General features: G+C 37.9%; 2 protein-coding genes across 4 annotated transcripts in view; one reads left to right on the top strand and one right to left on the bottom strand.

The window, feature by feature from the left end:
* The window catches only part of phldb1b (pleckstrin homology-like domain, family B, member 1b), a 157148-nt gene extending 151517 nt beyond the window's left edge, over window positions 1–5631 (top strand). The window contains 2 exon segments of the mRNA XM_042486315.1: window positions 1287–1372; window positions 3947–5631. Coding sequence (XP_042342249.1) covers window positions 1287–1372; window positions 3947–4087 — 227 coding nt within the window. The 3' untranslated portion in view covers window positions 4088–5631.
* Window positions 5632–8800: 3169 nt separating this feature from the next.
* The window catches only part of LOC121942980 (alpha-2-macroglobulin), a 60443-nt gene continuing 51085 nt past the window's right edge, over window positions 8801–18158 (bottom strand). For all 3 annotated transcript variants that reach the window (XM_042486317.1, XM_042486318.1, XM_042486316.1), the window contains exons 32-36: window positions 11771–11861; window positions 11506–11574; window positions 10955–11060; window positions 10812–10853; window positions 8801–9528 (exon numbers count right to left, since the gene is read on the bottom strand). In XM_042486317.1, coding sequence (XP_042342251.1) covers window positions 9506–9528; window positions 10812–10853; window positions 10955–11060; window positions 11506–11574; window positions 11771–11861 — 331 coding nt within the window. In that variant the 3' untranslated portion in view covers window positions 8801–9505. The remainder of the gene's footprint in view (window positions 9529–10811; window positions 10854–10954; window positions 11061–11505; window positions 11575–11770; window positions 11862–18158) is intronic.

Here is an 18158-nt window from a genome sequence, read left to right as displayed (position 1 = left end):
ATTATTATTATTATTATTATCTTTATCGCACTTCCCAAAACCAATATTACCATCAGTGCTTTACACTTAAAATCACAAAAAAACATACAATTCTTTTTAAAATACAGCACATAAAAATATATAAAAACAACACACACAAAAGAATTAAAAAGCAAAAAATACAACACAAAAGAAAAACACATTAACAGTGATTGAATTTTAAATCAGCAGAAGACTTGAGTGAAACCTCGGGAGTGAAGTACAGTAGAATATAAAATGCAGCTGTATGCAAATATATCCGAGGTCACAGCAGTAAAACGGTAACGGAGCTGCGGTGAGCTCCGGCGTTTAACATGTAAAGCGGCAGACGCTTGCCGGCGTGGATGAGTGACAGACGGAGCGTGCGTCCTCCAGACCTTGAGCAGCGGCGGTACATGTAGTATGTAGCGTGCACGGTCGTGTAATTTGAGCGAGCGCTGCGAGCCATGGGACACTTGTTCACCGTCAGGCCTTTGAAGTCCTCAGAAGGTTCTGCTTAAAGCTGCTTAAAGCGTACCTTGTTGAAAGTGAGCCAGGGTGAGGAGGTGTGCTGAGATTACTTTGGCAGGAGTTAAAATGCGCACAGCGCTGCGCTCTCTGAGGAGGCTGATTGAGATGCACCGCTTTGCCCTTGTCTCTTGACCTTGAACAATGGGGGAACGAGAGGTGACGAGCATAAGTCATGAGCGCCGCTAATCCGCGTTAATCAACCTCAGCCGCAGCCGGAGTTTTGGTAATTTAGATGCAGTGAAATGAGATGCAAATGCAGGGCTATTTGAATGCTAAAGAGGTCATTAGCAGATAATAGCTGCGTATTAAAAGGAAAGTGTTATTCCTCGAAATGAAGCGCTGCGTTTCTACCTACTACTCTTAAGTTGGCTTGTGGAGTGTTTGTGCCTGGAGGTAGAGAGGGGTGTTGAGTTCCCCACCGGTTCCTCACTGCAGTTCTGCAGTGGCTGATGAAACAAACTGCAATGATGTACCAGAGTAGCGTAAGAATGCAGTCAAGTCTGAAAATACAATGAGAGCACCATTGGTTTTAAAAACAGAGGGAAAAGTGCTGTGCTTGTCTTTTTCCATCCATCATCGCAAACCATAAATTGGTCATGATCAAAGTTTGATTCCCTCTTCTTTTTTTTCTTTTTTTTTTTGATGAGCGTATCGCGTGTTCCTCCCGTCGTTATTCTAGGTGACACAGAAGCGATGCGTCTGTCTTTGTCAATATACTTGAGTCTTTGACCAAACCCACGTTATTTTCCCTCCCACAGACAAACACGAGACCAAGCTGAAGGGTGTGATCTACTTCCAGGCGATAGAAGAGGTCTATTACGATCACCTCCGCAGTGCCACGAAGGTACGGAGTGAATAAAAATAAAAAAAAAATCATTTTCTCTCATCTGTTTCACTTTGTTTATGTTCATCCTGCATTCTCTTTCATTTAAAACTTGTCTCTGCACATTCTTTGCTTTGCTTCTTTTCTCCCCGTTTGTGCTTTTGCTTTGGCCGGCTGCTGTCGCAGAAGGGATTTTTCAACTTGAATATTTCCAGTGTATGTATCACTCTCTCCTCCCGTGTACCCTCCCTGAGCCCTGTGTGTCCAAACCGCAGACTGTGCTTTGTGACGAGGCTAACAAGCTCGGCGGCTGCTGATGCATGCTCAACATCTGAGTTTGACTCGTGTGTGTTTGTAATCTGAATTGCTAATCCTGCCTGATCCCCCGTCCATCCCAGTGTTCCCAGTGTAAACCAGTCAAGTGGTTAGAAAACAAGAAACTGCTCATGGATGTGGCTCTATAGAGGACAGGAAATACACTTACTAATTTTATTATGTGCGATAGCCGAGGCCCGAAGCGTTTCTCATCAACGCGATATCTCAAAAACGCTTTGAGGGAGTTTCTTTACATTCGGCACAAACGTCCACGTGGACTCAACAATGAACTGATTCGATTTTGGTGGTCCTAGGTCAAAGGTCAAGGTCACTGTGACCTTGTCTGTCTCATTTTTGTGAATGCGACACAATGACTTTCTTTTTCGACAAACTATACTATGACTTTATTATCACTTTTTCAACATATTTTACTGCAACTTTTTTTCAGTTTTTCGACAAACTATACTATGACTTTTATATAAAAAGACTAATATACTATACTGACATTTAAACATTTTTTTAAACATACAATGCTATTAATTCTTTTGATATACATATATTTCAATATATATATATATATATATATATATACATATTTATCATGCCATATTAATTCATTACTTTTTTTCAACACACTAAACTACGTCTATGTACTATACTGTCGCTGTTCATAAACGTTTAAAAGACTGAACTTATTGAGCTCACTATGATCTCCCAAAACACGTTTTTGGCCATAACTCAGGAATTCATAAGCTAATTTTGACAAAATATCACCCAAATATCAGAAAGTGTAAAAAAAACTATGCGTTTTTTTTTTATCTAAAAGGTCAAAAGTCAGCTTCTCGGTGACATTATAACACTATAACACACTTTTCTGGCAGTTATTCATTGTCTTAGCTCAGGAACAGAAGGGCAGATATTTGCTCAGATGCAGAATTGACACGGATGTAAACTGTAAATGAAACTTGCGAGGCGGTAATTACAGTTTTTATACAAAATGTGCTGAGCAGTAAGATCCAAGTCAGGAAAAAAAACACCCGACTGATTTAAGTTATTAAGTCATTTTAAGGCTCGACAGAAGAGCGACCTTGTTCGAGCTCTGTTTTCCTTTCATTAATTTTCAAAGACTCTTCTCTGATACGGAAGTTTTAATGTTCCGTAGGTGGTGTTTTTGGCCATTTTTGTGTTCTTTATGATCCGTGCTGCTCGTCTTGAGCCTTACACGTCTTGTCATTTTTTTTTTATTTTATTTTTTTTATCTCCAACATAAAGCCGAAGCTGCTGCTGCCTCCTCGTCTTCAGTGTGCGTTTGTGTTTGATGGCCTGTCGCGACGCTCCGCACTCTGACTTACTGCGCGGCTCTGATCAACTCTGGAACTTTGATTTTACTTGTCACATCCAATGTCACATTACAGAGGAGAAACTTTAAAGTCTGATGCACTTAGCAGAGAGAGAGGTGACGGTTTAGAGAAGGGAAAGCGATGCAGATAAACGGGGGAAATAAATTGCACTGTAGTTTGTTGCGTTGCTCTTCCAAAAAAAAAACGAACAACAGTTTCATTGGAAAAAACATCAGTGGATTTTTTTTCATGTATTTTGTGAAGGACTGTTGCTGAATCTGTGCAAAGTCAGAGCAAACTGCCGAACATTTAGGATTAGAGCTCCACACAGTATTTTGTGCTGAATTAAATTCTAAAATAGCAGCTTTTCAGTGTCCTCTTCGTATTTCTCACTAACCTGAGTTTGTGCTTGTCATACATCTCTGTCATCGAGCTGAGCAGCTCCTTTAAAAAAAAAAAAAAAAGTTTAAAAAAGTGTATCTATTTCACCGATTTGAATCTTACATATTTTTTAGTGATTTTTAACTGCCTCGTTGCATCCCTACATATGGACGCAGATTTTTTTTTTAAAAGGCAAAGGAAAGACGTTTCATCAGGGTCGTCGTCGTCCAAACACCCCGGTTTCAAAAGTTTTCAGACCCCCAAAATGCGGTTGTCATGTGAACGAAAGGTCAAACAGCAACAAATGTTTCATGCAAGAACCGCTGCTGTGTAAACGGCCCCTAAATATTAATGTAGACACAGAGAAAAGTGTCAGATTGAATTGAATTGAATGTCTCATTGACAACTAGTGCAGTTAAACAAATATTTAGCTCAGTTTGTGAAAAGTATATTTTAGATTTTCATCCATAACTGATACATTTGAGAGCAGAGAGCAAGAGGAAAGCAGGGAGTCGGCGGGGCTAAAAGTCGGATCCTAATTTTCTCTCCCGTCTTCCAGAGCCCGAACCCCTCCCTGACCTTCTGCGTAAAGACCCACGACCGGCTGTACTACATGGTGGCCCCGGCAGCAGAGGCCATGAGGATCTGGATGGACGTGATCGTCACGGGAGCGGAGGGATACACACAGTTCATGAACTGAGAGACGCGGCACAGAGAGCACAGGTGACGAGCAGATCGTTTCGGCAGGGACTCTCCCATCACTGACTCTACAGGTCCTTCCTGTTTCCAGTCCGCAGCGGACACAACGCCTTGTTTGTTACGTTTCATTTCTAATCTCACACTTTGATTTTACTATGTAGACGTTTTCACCTCCACATTTTCTACGTGATTCAGTTTGGATTGAAAAAGGGAGCCCTCGGACACACAAACACACACACACACACCTGTATATAAACCAAAATGTATACCCGTCAAAGACTTTAAAAAAGCCTTTCTATATTGCCAAATGGAGATCTTATAGTTACTGTTTGTTGAACCTTTTGTATTATTTGTTTCCTTCCTTTTTTTTTTTTTTACGTATAGAGAAAATTGCCAAATGACATAATGCCAATGTTTTATTTGAGTGTTCCATCGTGATTATGCTCAGTTTAGACAGAAAGAGTATAAAAGATTCAATTTTAAGGGTTAATTAATTAAGAAATGTATTTGAAAGTATCTTTTTCAAAATGTATGAATTATATGGGAAATAACTGAAATCAGTCAGCGGGGACGAGACATGATCTGTAACACGGTAAAACATTGCATCCTCTGCAGGTCGCTTCACCTCAGTGCTGCTCCAATAAACTAAAGACTAAATCACGAGCATCATAAATCACGAGCATCATAAATCACGTGCAGCGTCCACAGCGCAGAAAAGTGTCCACAGCTACATCCTCCTCACATTATTTCACGCAGGCTTACCAAAGTAACTGTAGGTATTTTGTTTGTTACAGCTCAGGAGTTCACTCTGCAGTTCTCGCTGTGGTTCAACCAATACGGGCTTTCAAAAGCCGGTTCTGGCGTTTAATATATTTAAATATCACAAAAAGCGCCAGAAAACACCGAATAATGAAACACTGAAAGGATGGGCACGTGAGTTTGACATCCTGGAACAAGTGATAAATGAAGTGTAATTCTACAAATGTCAAACTTTTCCTTAAACAGAATCATTTGACACTTTACTCTCAAGATTTGCAAAGTTTTTTTTGCAAAAGAAAAGATTGGTACCACTCTCATGTCTGTATGCTAAATATGAAGCTGGAGCCAGGAGGAGACAGTTAGCTTAGCTTAGCATAAAGACTAAAAGCAGGGGGGAACTGCTAGCCTCTAAAGCTTTCCAATGAAAATGTTACATCTCATTTATTTCATTAAATTTTATTTATTAATAAAAAAAAAAAGTAAAAAGTACAGTTTTGTTGTTTAGCAGGTTGGTGTGTGCTGATATTTCCAACCGTAATGCCAAATTAAGCTAACACGTTTTAGCGGCATTCTCTTAGCTCTAGCCGCTTTCTTGCCAAGAGTTAGATGAAAAGATTGATAGCATTTTTAATATCTGTATGCCAAATAAAAAGCCACAGCTAGCAGCTCATTAGCTTAGCTTAGCGTAGCTTAGGGTGAAAAAGGTCTGTTGTATCTTGCTAGTATAATTGGTAAGCTAGTTAACTGTGACTGTATATAAAGATGGACGACACGTCTCCAAATCTCCAATTCCTCCAACTGCTCAAAAATGAAGCCAAAAATCCCTGGTTATACTGATGTAATTTGGAGCCGCAGTCGTGATCGGTGGGCGGAGCCACATCGTTACACCATATCTACCCCTGACTCAAACGCAAGTCAATCGCATCAGTCAGTCATGATGTCAAACCCCATTTAGTAATTGATTTAGTGATTAAAATAAAACTTAGAGAACTACCCAAAATGACAGAAACCATCTTTACCAAAAGTTTATTTGACGTGTACTCTGAATTTATTAGTTTGGTCCGTGTCCCCTTTGCTAACATGGAGGGGCAAGTTTCTGAGCTATACTGCAGCCCGCCACCAGGGGGCGATCGAGACGTTTTGGCTTCACTTTTGGAGAGCTGTCATGTCCACCGTCTTTTTATTGTCTGGGTACTTTTTGACAGGCTAAAGTCTTCTTCCCTGGCGTCTAGTCTTTATGCTAAGCTAAGCTCCTTGTCCAAGCTTCATATTTACCATATAGATGTGAATAAGTGTTTTCCCCAAATCCAACAAATTTTTCAAAGAAAAACTTCCTTCATTAATCACTTTTTTGACCGCTTCGGAACAGGATTTTTGCCTTTTGTTTGGTCGGTGGTTTCAATCGGATCGGCTCAGACGTCGACTCCCAAAAAGCCCCGTATATTGGTCTAACCACAGTTGCGGCATTCTCAGTGTACTTGTGAATATGTCGAACATATCTCACTGTGTCTGTATGCCAACTCGAGGTGTCCATGTGTGCACACGTAAAAAAAAACAAAAAAAAAAAACAAGAAGCTCATCTCTCTTTGCCAAGTAGCCTTTAGCTAACTTGATGATGCAGCTACACCGCTGGGAAGCAGCCATCATCACTGCCAGCCTAAAGCAGCAACCACTGGAGAGCGCCACAGAGACCACACCCACACAGGACCGCACGGGATCAACAATACGGACTAATGCAATTCTGAACTGTGCCTTGACTAAGTGTTGTCACTGATGCCGTGTTCGAGTCCAGCGCAACCTTGCTGGAGGGCTGCAATTGTATGAATGCATCGTAATTAGTCTTACTGCGGTATTTGGACAGATTTCGTGGGGACGTCTGCCTGTAGTGTCATTACAGGCAGAGAAACTGAAGGCCCTGTGCACAGTGGGGATCAAAATATATATAAGTACATCCTTTTATGTCATTTATGGCATTTCTGCTAGTTTTTCAATTTACCGATCATGTGGAGAACACTGCAGCCTGTGAGAACAATTTTATAATGTCTTTGGATGTGAAGACGAGCTTCGGTTGTGGGGAAATAACACGGATGATGTCGTTATTGAGGAGAGTACATGTGAAAGATGAAAGACTTTGAGACTACACGTCATTAAATCTGCATCAAGATGACGTTAGCATGAGCTTTGGATAACATAGGATTTCGGTTATGTAGCAATACAACTTAAAACCAACAAAATATCAACGTTATCAGTATTCTGTCAAATCGACGTTGGCATTAGATGGTTTTGTGACATTGAATTTTGGTCACCTGACGTCACAACCTAAATTCAACCAAAAATCACTATTCTACAAAATTGGTGGCCAGTTTGGAAGGAAGTCAAAGTCAATGTGTTTTGACCGATGCTGCTTTAATTTTTCAATTTGTATCCTCCAAGACCCGTTAACTTGCAATACTAAATTAATGGAGTGCTACTTAAAAAATCAATAAAAGTTCGGGAAATACTAATTTATTTCGAAACATCTAAAATCTGCTGTGTGCAAAAGGAATTTGAACCCAGAAAAATGTACGTAATATTTTGTACATTCAGAAGTGAAGCGTTGACGCGTCACAACTTAGCTTGCTGACTTTTTATTTTTCTCCTCAGCTGCAGTTTGTGATTCACGGGGTGGATAATTGATCTGTCGATCCGTTCGCAGCCGATCAGGTCGATGGATGAACGCAAACGTTTAGACGCAGCAGAATCAACAGTTAAGTTTCACTTTTACTGCACTTGATATTCTGCTGCTCCACCTGTACCCAGAATACACTCTGTTCTCCGAGAGTGTTGTGCAGCCGAACAGTATTTCAGCAGCACTCCGAATAAAACGACCAGCTCAAAAAAATGTAAATCTATTCGTGGCAGCGGATGTTTTAATAATCGCTCCTTTTAAATATTAACCAATCAGAAAAGATTTGATTTTAGATACTCAAGCATCACATCAGATTATACTGTATATTGTAAATTTTCCACAATTATTAAGTCTTATTAGTAATTATTTATTGCAGTTGTTTGCTTTTTAAACTAAAATCTGTTAACTTTTAATTTGAAACCACATCACGGCAATAGTTGGCATCGTCCCCTCACACCAAAAAGGTTTTGTGTTCGGACCCACTGGCTGGTTTTGACTGCTTCTGTTTAGTTTGCATGTTGTCTCCAGGTTTTCTCCACCGTCCTCTCACAGTCCAAAGACGTGCAGGTTCACCGTTGACCTTAAATTACCCGTAGGTGTAAACGTGAGCTCCAGCCCCGTGAGCAGTTAGAGAAAGTTGATGGATAAATTCCAACATTTGCTTAACGTCATAAAAACTCGCCTCCCTGCTTTGAATCCCCACTGTGCGCTGACGCCTGCGTTGCACGATGGCGGATGAGTTAATTTCATATCTCGAGCTTTAACAGACTGTAACGACCGGGCTCGCCTTGTGTCTTTGTCGTCACGTGTTGCTCATCAGTTACTGAGTCTATGGATCGGCCGTGAGCACGACGGCGTGTAGTTAACAGATGCTGTTTTGTAGAAGCAGAGGACAAACTACTCTGTGATTTTCGGAGCATGTGGAACTCGTTTCATGTGTTGGTACAGTAATGGTAATTTATGGTTGTTGTGCCTGAGATAGTGACACGTTTACTTCGAGTTAAAAAAAAAAAAAAAGACGACTAGTGAAAAGACCTTAATATATTCTGTCCCCCTTGCCTTTACTTTCCTTGCACAGTTAAAACGTGTGCAAACCAAACTATTCAACACTGGCAAGGCTGTTAAATCATGTCTGTTGATAGTAGCTGGTATATAAATTACTGTTGTTATCTATGTTGAAAAGAAAGGAAAACTAAATATACTGTAAAGAGGATGCCTGAATGAAAAAAAAAATCTTACTATTGATATGAAACAGTATTGTATGAAAAGAAATACAATTTTTACTTATTTTTGTCATTTTAGAAATTTTATTGTCTGTCAGTTACATTTCAAAATTGTATGGTAGTGATGTATCAATCTACCTTTTTTTTTTTTACTGGTACAGCAGAACACACACCACACAAACACACAATAACTCACCAAGCACTCATGAGACTGTACTTTTGTTTTTCTAGAAAGTAGATCCTGTTTCTCACACACACACACACATGCACACACACACTCACAATCAGTACTCGGACCATACTGTGTTATTGGTACCCTGTATGTCTCATGCGTTATTTTCACGTATGAATAATATGGATTTTGTCGAATCTATTAAAAACAGAACTATTACAGAACATCGGCTGCTGGTCTTGAACTCGGTGGGTTATAATGTGAAGGTTCCAGTGTTGAGGCGAGAGGCTGCAGAAACTACGGTATGGGTTGTCGCGCTGACTAATTATCGCTTTGTAATAATTTGGCGGACAAGTACGAGCCTAGCATAAAACAGCAAGTAGAGCAACAACAATTTAAAAAGAAAAGAAAACACATTTGTTCCTAAAAAGTTGAATTCGCTCACAATTAAACACAGCGAAAACGTTTAAAAGGAGTTTTTAAAAAAAAAAATTATACAGAATAGGTCTAAGAAAAAAATAAACATCTAGAAGTTTTATCTCTGATACAGTGATTCTTCCAACCGAAAGAAGTCCTGGCGGGGCTTTCTGAAGGATTTTACAGCTGGTTCAAGACGTCACCTGGAAGAAAAAAACGCTCAGTTATCACCTGTTGTAGTTTGTTTACCTGTATCGGTTTGAGTTGTTGAGTGTTTGAGATATTTGCCGTAGAGACGTCTGCCCCTTCTTTCCTATTCAATGGAACTAGGTGACACTCAGCTTGTAGCGTTCAAGGCGGCAAAAAATACGTTTGAAAAAACTCACTTCAGATTATGGAAAGATCTTGTTGTGAGCAGGTTCATGTAGGAACTATTTTCTTTCTACCGAACTACACCCTCCAACCGTATCACCATGCAGAAGGAAGAGTGCATCTACTGCTAGCTCACTTAGCGCCACCCAGCTAGCTAACGTTACAACTCAGCCAATCAGGACGCCATTAATGTTTACATCTCATGCTGTCACCAGCTCAAGCCTCTTGTCCATGAGTAGATGCACACATCCTTCTGCGCAGTGATACTGTTGGTGGGTGTACTGAGGTAGAAGAAAGTAGTTCCTACATGAAAGTGCTCACAACAAGGTCTGTGATTTCTGGAAGGAGACGTTGCTGTTGAGATGTTGAGATGACGCTCAGCTCAGTTAACTATTTCCTTTCCACTAAACTATACCAACGCGAACACAGCTCAGAAGGAAGTGTGCATCTGCTGCTAGCTCACCTAGCAGCACTAAGCTAGCCAACATTACAGTTCAGCTGAGGAAGATGTCAGTAATGTTTACTTTCTCACTGTCACAAGCTCGTCTGTGAGTAGATGCACACTTCCTTCTGTATCAAATGTGGCATGATAGAAAAACTAACTCAATAACCACAGAGCTCGTCAAAGGCTAAGCTACAGTTTGCGTCAAATTATTCGTGCTAATATGAGCGCTGGGGTGTTTTTTGGATTATTTAGAAACTAGCAAACATTCACCCTCAACAAATGCGCTAACTAACCATCCGGGGAAGGCTGCTAACGGCTAACTTAGCAAAGAGCTGCATGCTCTGAACGAGAGTTTGTTTCTAAAATAAAAAAACCTCTTAAATTGCAAACATAACAGCTTACAGAAACCACACGTATTTTGAGAACTCTATTGTTTCGCTTGCTAATCTCTCAACCATCTCTGTTTCATTTTGTCCTTCGTCTCTGATTCTCCGTAACATCAGAAGAATCTCAACTAGAACGCTGACAGGTTTTTGTAAAACGGTTTGCATGCAGTTCTCGGTCAAATTGAAAACTCTCAAATAAGCGAATGGTCCGAATTTCACAACTTGACATCACTGACTCGCTTCGCCCGTTGGGTTTGAACACGCTATTAAAAATGCTACTTACTCTCTGCACAGGGGGAGGTGTACTCAGTGACCGCCTCGTCGCCTGAAAACAGCAACACGTCAGATTTATAGCAGCAGCGTGTGACAGTGAAATGTATAAAAATTGAACATTGCACACATTAAGAAAAAGAGGGAAGCTCTTACTTGTCTGGTAATAATCGTAGACTTTGACCACAGCTGGTTTCAGGTTCCTGACGGGCTGATCCTCCTCTAGTGTCACACTGTGGATCTTCGTCTCATCCTTCTTCAGCTGCAAATGCAAACGGGCCGATAGTTAAATCTTTCCACTGTCAATATTTTCCTATGAAAATATTTTTGTCAAAATCAGACACAAAGCTTTGTTCAAAGTGGAAACTTTCAACATGTACAGCAATTTCCCTGCAAATTATTAGTATATTTTTTACAAAGTTCAGTGAAAATTGAAATGTAAAAAATGAATGCATGTATTGCAGACTTCCCTCCCTGGTGTTGGATGAGAGTAAAACTTTTTCCATTAAATAATTTTATCGGCAAACATTGAAATAAAATGCAGATGCAGATAATCGTCAAAATGCCAAATATCGGCCCCGATAATCGTCCATGCTGAAACTCTGTCGACCCCTGAGGCACACAGTAGACGGACTGTACTGATGTGTATTAAGTGTTGATGAAACTTTTTTTTAAACACACACAGTCATCCTGTGGATGCGTCTTACCCCGTCTAAGTAGATGTTGATGTATCCTTCCTCCACGTCCACTCGCTTCACTGAACGGTCGCTTTTCAGCTGCCAAAGCAAAGCGCGCACACGGCCATGAGTACACAAAAACACAGAAAATATACTGCACAGTAGAAGAAATCAGGTTCAACAGGAAAGTCTGACACGATTAGCACGAGCAACATGGAATAAAAGTCCTGATCATCCAGGACACGAGTCCAGCAGGTGACAGTTGAACAGTAATTTTAGCTTTTTAAGAACTGACCAGCGTCAGCGAGCTTTTATCCAGAATGTATCCAGACAGCAGCTTGATGTTGATGATGACCATGTTTGTTTCCTCTCTCCTGCCCTGGTACCTGCAAAAACAAAAACAAACAAACAAACAAACAAACAGATCATGTTCCGCAGCTTCACCGCATCTGATGTGGTTTCAGTTTTCAAGACATACCACGATATGATTTTTTTGTATTCAAGACACTGTAAGATAATGCTATACAATATTTATTTTTATTTATTTATTTATTTGCATTTTTAAGACACACAAAAACTGATTTTTTTTTTTAGTATTTTTAAGTGATATACAATATTTTCTTTTCTTCAAGTTTTTTATTTTTATTTTTAAGCTTAAGATTCTATTTTTTATACAGATTTTTTTTTTTTTTTTTAAGGACAATGGATTTTCACTTATACTGTAGGGATTTTAAGGATTTTAAAAATAACAGTCATAACTCCTTCAAAATAATTATATTCTAAAAAGTTCAGTAAAAATATAAATCTGAGCTAATTAACTGAATTTTATACTCAATTTTTTAAATTTAAAATCCTGAAAAAAAAACCTGACTCGCCCCAAACCAAGATTGTTTAATTGTAAGCTATCAATGTAACAAAAAACATCGAATTTTGACATGTCAAAAAAACAGCTGACAACCGCAAAAAATAGCATGCCAAGACACGGCAGAGTATAAAATGTTAGGATAAAAGTAGTAAAAAAAACGGCCAAAAATACCTTAATATAGCATATCGAAAATGACTGAAAATGCCATACTACAGTAAGGCGAAAAAACGTCAAACAATGAAATCCCAAAAACAACTAAAAACTGCATGAAACAGAGACACGCCATAGCACAGAATAGTGCAAAAACATCCCAAAAACGCCATAATTTAGCATATCAAGAAAAAAAAAAAAAAAAAACGATTGAAAATGCCAAACGATAGTATGGCGTCCAAAAAAAACAGCTTGCTCATGAGCTTTTTTAACGTGTGTACTGTTTGAGCAATCGCTGACAGGAAACCACGTGCGGAGGCGTGGAAATCCCGAGCAGCAGGAGAAGAAAGCTTCGACCCGAACACGACGCCCAAAGCAGGAGGAGAAAGTTTCGAACACGCCATCCCACGGCCAGCCAATGAGAAGAGAGTGACGCTGCGACAGACCTCCAGACAAACAGCAACAGATCGCCGTGTGTGCTTTTTGGGGCTTTTTGTGCTGTTGGCTCGCTGTGAACGAGTGACGTAACCTTAGTTTGGATTTACGCTTTTGACATCTTTCAATAAAGCCTGCCTCGAGCAGTTTGAACCTTTTTCTACCATCATGGTGTGTTTGCATTTTTGCCATACTATATGTGCCAAAACACGTCCAAAAAACAGCATGCTATTTTAATGCTGACAAAATGTGTTTTAAGCTGTTTTTGGGACATGTCATTTTTTGACATTTTTGCCATACTATAGCCTTGCTTTTTTGGTCATTTTTTCAACATGCTATATTATGGTGTTTTTTTGGCATATTATGGTTTTTTTTTTGCAATTTTTTTGCTATGGCGTGTCTCAGCACGCTATTTTAAAATGCTGTTTTGAGGTGTTTTCAGCTGTTTTTGGGACATGTCATTTTTTGCCATTTTGCCATTTTTGCCATACTATAGCCTTGCTTTTTGGTCATTTTTTTGGACATTGCTATATTATGGTGTTTTTGGCCATTTTTGCACATTTAAATGCTATGGCGTGTCTTAGCACGCTATTTTAATGCTGTTTTGATGTGTTTTCAGCTGTTTTTGGGACATGTCATTTTTGCCATTTTGCCATTTTTGCCATACTATAGCCTTGCTTTTTTGGTCATTTTTTGGACATTGTATATTATGGTGTTTTTGGCCATTTTTTTTGCATATTTAAATGCTATGGCGTGTCTCAGCACGCTATTTTATGCTGTTTTGAGGTGTTTTAAGCTGTTTTTGGGACATGTCATTTTTTTTTTTGACATTTTTGCCATACTATAGCCTTTTTTTTTGGTCATTTTTTGGACATGTATATTATGGTGTTTTTGGCCATTTTTGCACATTTAAATGCTATGGCGTGTCTCAGCACGCTATTTTATGCTGTTTTGAGGTGTTTTTAAGCTGTTTTTGGGACATGTCATTTTTTGCATTTTTTGACATTTTTGCCATACTATAGCCTTGCTTTTTGGTCATTTTTTGGACATGTATATTATGGTGTTTTTGGCCATTTTTGCATGCAACATTTAAATGCTATGGCGTGTCTCAGCACGCTATTTTATGCTGTTTTGAGGTGTTTAAGCTGTTTTTGGGACATGTCATTTTTTTTTTTGACATTTTTGCCATACTATAGCCTTGCTTTTTTTTTTTGGTCATTTTTTCAACATGTATATTATGGTGTTTTTTGCCATTTTTTGCACATGTTTAAATGCTATGGCGTGTCTCAGCACGCTATTTTATGCTGTTTTGAGGTGTTTTAAGCTGTTTTTGGGACATGTCATTTTTTTTTTTGACATTTTTGCCATACTATAGCCTTGCTTTTTTTGGTCATTTTTTGGACAACATTGTATATTATGGTGTTTTTTGGCCATTTTTGCATGTTTAAATGCTATGGCGTGTCTCAGCACGCTATTTTATGCTGTTTTGAGGTGTTTTAAGCTGTTTTTGGGGGACATGTCATTTTTTGACATTTTTTTTGCCATACTATAGCCTTGCTTTTTTGGTCATTTTTTGGACATGCTATATTATGGTGTTTTTTTTGGCCATTTTTGCATGTTTTAAATGCTATGGCGTGTGTCTCAGCACGCTATTTTATGCTGTTTTGAGGTGTTTTAAGCTGTTTTTGGGACATGTCATTTTTTTTTTGACATTTTTTGCCATACTATAGCCTTGCTTTTTGGTCATTTTTTGGACATTGTATATATTATGGTGTTTTTGGCCATTTTTGCATGTTTAAATGCTATGGCGTGTCTTAGCACGCTATTTTATGCTGTTTTGAGGTGTTTTAAGCTGTTTTTTGGGACATGTCATTTTTTGACATTTTTGCCATACTATAGCCTTGCTTTTTTGGTTTTTTTTGGACATGCATATATTATGGTTTTTTTGGCCATTTTTTTGCACATTTAAATGCTATGGCGTGTCTCAGCACGCTATTTTATGCTGTTTTGAGGTGTTTTAAGCTGTTTTTTTTGGGACATGTCATTTTTTTTTTGACATTTTTGCCATACTATAGCCTTGCTTTTTTTTTGGTCATTTTTTGGACATGCTATATTATGGTGTTTTTTTGGCCATTTTTGCAATGTTAAAATGCTATGGCGTGTCTCAGCACGCTATTTTATGCTGTTTTGAGGTGTTTTAAGCTGTTTTTGGGACATGTCATTTTTTGCATTTTTGACATTTTTGCCATACTATAGCCTTGCTTTTTTGGTTTTTTTTTTTGGACATGCTATATTATGTGTTTTATGGTTTTTTTTGCATTTTTTTGCATTTTTAAATGCTATGGTGTGTCTCAGCACGCTATTTTATGCTTTGTTTTGAGGTGTTTTAAGCTGTTTTTGGGACATGTCATTTTTTGACATTTTTGCCATTTTTGCCATACTATAGCCTTGCTTTTTTGGTCATTTTTTGGACATTGTATATTATGGTGTTTTTGGCCATTTTTGCACATTTAAATGCTATGGCGTGTCTCAGCACGCTATTTTATGCTGTTTTGAGGTGTTTTAAGCTGTTTTTTTGGGACATGTCATTTTTGTCATTTTTTTTGCCATTTTGCCATTTTTGCCATACTATAGCCTTGCTTTTTTGGTCATTTTTTGGACATGTATATTATGGTGTTTTTTTTTGGTTTTTTTTGCATGTTTAAATGCTATGGCGTGTCTCAGCACGCTATTTTATGCTGTTTTGAGGTGTTTTAAGCTGTTTTTGGGACATGTCATTTTTTGACATTTTTGCCATACTATAGCCTTGCTTTTTTGGTCATTTTTTGGACATGTATATTATGGTGTTTTTTGCATTTTTGCAAATTTTAAATGCTATGGCGTGTCTTCAGCACGCTATTTTATGCTGTTTTGAGGTGTTTTAAGCTGTTTTTGGGACATGTCATTTTTTGACATTTTGCCATTTTTGCCATACTATAGCCTTGCTTTTTTGGTCATTTTTTGGACATGTATATTATGGTGTTTTTTTGGCCATTTTTGCAATGTTTTTTAAATGCTATGGCGTGTCTCAGCACGCTATTTTAATGCTGTTTTGAGGTGTTTTAAGCTGTTTTTTTGGGACATGTCATTTTTTGACATTTTTTGACATTTTTGCCATACTATAGCCTTTTTTTTTTGGTCATTTTTTTTGGACATGCTATATTATGTGTGTTTTTGGCCATTTTTTTTTGCATGTTTAAATGCTATGGCGTGTCTCAGCACGCTATTTTAATGCTGTTTTGAGGTGTTTTAAGCTGTTTTTTTTGGGACATGTCATTTTGACATTTTGACATTTTTGCCATACTATAGCCTTGCTTTTTTGGTCATTTTTTTGGACATTTGGACATTATATTATATGTGTTTTTGGCCATTTTTGCATTTTAAATGCTATGGCGTGTCTTCAGCACGCTATTTTATGCTGTTTTGAGTGTGTTTTAAGCTGTTTTTGGGACATGTCATTTTTTGTCATTTTTGACATTTTTGCCATACTATAGCCTTTTTTTTTGGGTTTTTTTTGGACATATATATTATGGTGTTTTTGGTGTTTTTTTGCATTTTTAAATGCTATGGCGTGTCTCAGCACGCTATTTTATGCTGTTTTGAGGTGTTTTAAGCTGTTTTTGGGACATGTCATTTTTTGCCATTTTTTGACATTTTTGCCATACTATAGCCTTTGTTTTTTTTTTTGGTCATTTTTTGGACATGTATATTTATGGTGTTTTTTGGCCATTTTTGCATTTTAAATGCTATGGCGTGTCTCAGCACGCTGCTTTTTTATGCTGTTTTGAGGTGTTTTAAGCTGTTTTTGGGACATGTCATTTTTTGCCATTTTTGACATTTTTGCCATACTATAGCCTTTTTTTTTTTGGTCATTTTTTTTGGACATGTATATTATGGTGTTTTTGGCCATTTTTGCAAAAAACATTTTTAAATGCTATGGCGTGTCTCAGCACGCTATTTTATGCTGTTTTGCTGTTTTGAGGTGTTTTAAGCTGTTTTTGGGACATGTCATTTCATGCCATTTTTTGACATTTTTGCCATACTATAGCCTTGCTTTTTTTTTTTTTGGTCATTTTTTGGACATGTATATTATGGTGTTTTTGGCATTTTTGCAATTTAAATGCTATGGCGTGTTCAGCACGCTATTTTATGCTGTTTTGAGGTGTTTTTTCAGCTGTTTTTGGGACATGTCATTTTTTTTGACATTCATTTTTTGCATTTTTGCCATACTATAGCCTTGCTTTTTTGGTCATTTTTTTGGACATGTATATTATGGTGTTTTTTTGCAAATTTTTGCATGTTTTTAAATGCTATGGCGTGTCTCAGCACGCTATTTTTATGCTGTTTTGAGGTGTTTTAAGCTGTTTTTGGGACATGTCATTTTTTGCCATTTTGACATTTTTGCCATACTATAGCCTTGCTTTTTTGGTCATTTTTTTTTGGACATGCATATATTATGGTGTTTTTTGGCCATTTTTGCATTTTAAATGCTATATGGCGTGTCTTCAGCACGCTATTTTATGCTGTTTTGAGGTGTTTTAAGCTGTTTTTGGGACATGTCATTTTTTGACATTTTTTGCCATTTTTGCCATACTATAGCCTTGCTTTTTTGGTCATTTTTGGACATGCTATATTATGGTGTTTTTTTGGCCATTTTTGCAATGTTTAAATGCTATGGCGTGTCTCAGCACGCTATTTTATGCTGTTTTGAGGTGTTTTCAGCTGTTTTTGGGACATGTCATTTTTTGCCATTTTTTGCCATTTTTGCCATACTATAGCCTTGCTTTTTTTTGGTCATTTTTTGGACATGTATATTATGGTGTTTTTTGGCCATTTTTGCATGTTTAAATGCTATGGCGTGTCTCAGCACGCTATTTTTATGCTGTTTTGAGGTGTTTTTCAGCTGTGTTTTTGGGACATGATTTTTTGCCATTTTTTGCCATTTTTGCCATACTATAGCCTTGCTTTTTTTTTGGTCATTTTTTTGGAAACATTGTATATTATGGTTTTTTTTGGCCATTTTTGCAATTTAAATGCTATGGCGTGTCTTCAGCACGCTTTTTATGCTGTTTTTGAGGTGTTTTCAAAAAAGCAAGCTGTTTTTTGGGACATGTCATTTTTTGACATTTTTGCCATTTTTGCCATACTATAGCCTTAGCCTTGCTTTTTGGTCATTTTTTTTTTGGACATGTAT

The sequence above is a fragment of the Plectropomus leopardus genome, chromosome 5 (assembly GCF_008729295.1).
Source record: "Plectropomus leopardus isolate mb chromosome 5, YSFRI_Pleo_2.0, whole genome shotgun sequence".
NCBI classification, from domain to species: Eukaryota; Metazoa; Chordata; class Actinopteri; order Perciformes; family Serranidae; genus Plectropomus; species Plectropomus leopardus.
This window is presented reverse-complemented; position numbering and strand designations above follow the sequence as displayed.